At 39.3% G+C, this 2,889-nt stretch overlaps 1 protein-coding gene across 1 annotated transcript; it reads right to left on the reverse strand.

The window, feature by feature from the left end:
- Window positions 1-300: 300 nt before the first annotated feature.
- Window positions 301-1,224, reverse strand: LOC144371095 (vomeronasal type-1 receptor 4-like). Its single transcript, XM_078033306.1, has one exon. The coding sequence runs from the start codon at window positions 1,222-1,224 to the stop codon at window positions 301-303; it is 924 nt and encodes a 307-aa protein (XP_077889432.1).
- Between the last annotated feature and the right edge of the window lie 1,665 nt (window positions 1,225-2,889).

Genomic DNA, 2,889 nt, shown 5'->3' on the forward strand with positions numbered 1-2,889 from the left:
TTTCTTTATTGCTCTTTTCAGTATGAAGAACAATGAAACCCTTGAACATTGTGCAAAAACATGCAATTATGTACTTATGATACAATGAGGCAACTTTTGACATGTATTTTGAAACTGGGGACTGAACCCTGGGATGATTTACCACTGAGCTTCATCCCAGCTCTTTTTCTTTTTCAATTTGAGACAGGGTCTTACTAACTTGTTAGACTGGCCTCCAATGTGGAATGCTCCTGTCTAAGCTCCCTGAGTTGCTAGGATTTCATGCATGTGCCAAAGCACCCAGCAAGACTGAATTTTTATTCAAACAAAGCAGAGCCTGGATAAAGTGGATATAGTAGACTCACGGCTCATGAGAATAAAGGGGCTGACAGTGGGGAAACATAGTGAAATTAGGTCATTGGTTTTCACCAACCACCAAACCGGATTGGAAAATAGAGCAATATACAAATTTAATACAGAGGAGAGGGTGTGGAAAGTCACAAAGGTTCCCACCAGGACAAGGATTCTCTGGGTGGCTGTGGACTCAGGGAAAGATCTGGGGGGAACTTTGATGCTGTGAATGTGCTGAACCCTCTGCTTGTGCCTGTACAGAAGGAGAACCATGGAGCCACTGGACCAGATCATGAGCACGGAAAAGACAACTTCAGGAAATACAAACAATGCTGCATATAACGAGTCTAAGATTTTATCTCGGACTGCAGAAGTACAGTACCCATGATCTCTTTTCTCTGTCAGATTTTCACTACTCCATTTGTTAAATACATAGAGAGGAAAAATGGAATTTACCGCCATATACAGGATCCAGCAGAGGGAAATGGAGAAGCCAATGTACTTTGGAGATTTTACTTTGAGATCCTTCCAACAGGAGTTCATGGGGCTGATGGTGATGTTCTGGAAGATGCTCAAGAGGCAGGTGATGAAAATGGAAACACTCTTGCCCACTCGCTGCATGTATAGGATGAGTTTGCATCCAAAATTACTGAAGAAATATTTCCACCCAAAAGCTGTCATTGTCTGGGGAATTCCTCTACTGAGAATCAACAAGGAGTTGGCTATGGTCAGGTGCCTGAGAATCAAATCTCTGGACCTCAATGTACACTCATTGCAGGAAAGAACCAAATGGTAATAAAGCAGAGAGAAATTTCCCAGAATTCCAACAGCAGTCTGTGATAAGAATGTCATGCCTATAGCCAGGTTGCTGGAGGCCATTTTGTCATTCAGCATATTGTTCTTTAAATTATGACAACAGTCGTTCCTCTGAGCTAAATGACTTCTTTAGAATAGCTGTACCCATGCACAGTGGTGAGCACCTGTATCCACAGGCTACCTGCAGAGCTGAAGCAGGAGAATCACTGGAGCCCAGGAGTTTGAAGCCAGCCTGAGCAACATAGTGAGATCCCCTTCTTAAAATAATTTTTGACACCAAGAGTAACTTTTATTGCATGCACCTGTGGGATTGCAAAGACCTCAAGATGCACATGTTTCTGGGGAGAATTAACAGTATACTTCATAGAAAAAATGAGCCTGGATGATCAGATGAGTCTATCCTGTGAGGAGCAATGAAAAGTAGGAGCAAATGCATAGAAAGGTTTTAGCATTTAACATTTCCAAATGAATGATATTGGTAGTCTCATTGGCAAAAGAACTTCAATCTCCATCCAAACCAAACAACAAATCAAATCTCAGTGGATTTCTGACCTAAACTTTTAAGTATAAGGAATGGAGTTTTTAAAATCACAAAAAATTATTTCTGTGGTCTTAGGTAAGAAAATGTATATTAAACAGCACAAACATCCTAAACATATGGTTTAAATGACAAGTCAGGGCATATTACCTTGAGAATCAACTCTCATCAGATGCCATACACAGGGTGAATGAGTTTGATGTATCCTGCACCAACAGTCTTACAAAATTCACAATAGGACAAAAACAGGCAAGCCTTTCTAATATGTACTTCAAATAAAAAGACATCATTCAATGACTAATAAATATGGGGTAATGTTCAGTGTCTTTATTTAAACCATCCCATAATATAAGCACATACCAACCTAAATTTAAAATAACATGGCAGGCAATTCCATGATTGGCAGGGATGGACATAGGACAGGGATCTCATGAACTGCAATGGGTGTTAAAATTGGTGCAAACATGTGGCAAAACTAGTGGTGTCCACTTACTGGCTAAGATATAAACCTCTATGCCAGCAATTTCAATCTGATGCATCCTCATGTGTCCTCCAGAAATTGCCCTGGGTCCACATTGGATTTAATGAATGCAAGACTGAGTTGAGGGTTAGTTCCACAGGGAACAGGGGGAGGGAGGAGGCAAGGGAAAGAGAAGTAGTAGGGACTAAAGTGGAGCAGCCTGTATGCCATGCTCTCCTAATGAGCCTCAGTATTATGTGTAACAATAGTGCACTAATGAAAAATCTAAAAACGCATAAGGAGGAAAAACTCTACATGAGGAACCAAAACAGATGCTAGGAAATCATGTGATTTTAAAATTTATAATAGATGAATGGAAGACTATCCCCTCTAAACAAAGATTTAGTTCCATAGCAGAAATATCCATTGGTTGTCATTGCTAGAATAAAAATATACTGGAATTTATAAATGAATTGTTCAAAAATATTACTTTGTTCCTAAACTATGAAGTAGGAAATACTAATATCTGATAAAGTACTTTAGGATAGAAATGAAGTTCTCACTAATTTCAGACTAAAAGTTCCTGTGCACTGACAGCTATTTTAGTGAAATTGTCGGCAATGAACTAGGATTTATGGAGGACATTTCACTATAAGAGGTATGTCAGTAGAAGCTGCAGCGTGTGAATTGCTCACTGAATGAAATGAAATAAATAAAAAGTCACGAGTTTGTAATTAATGTTGAA

Source organism: Ictidomys tridecemlineatus, chromosome 15, assembly GCF_052094955.1.
Source record: "Ictidomys tridecemlineatus isolate mIctTri1 chromosome 15, mIctTri1.hap1, whole genome shotgun sequence".
In the NCBI taxonomy this organism is placed as follows: domain Eukaryota; kingdom Metazoa; phylum Chordata; class Mammalia; order Rodentia; family Sciuridae; genus Ictidomys; species Ictidomys tridecemlineatus.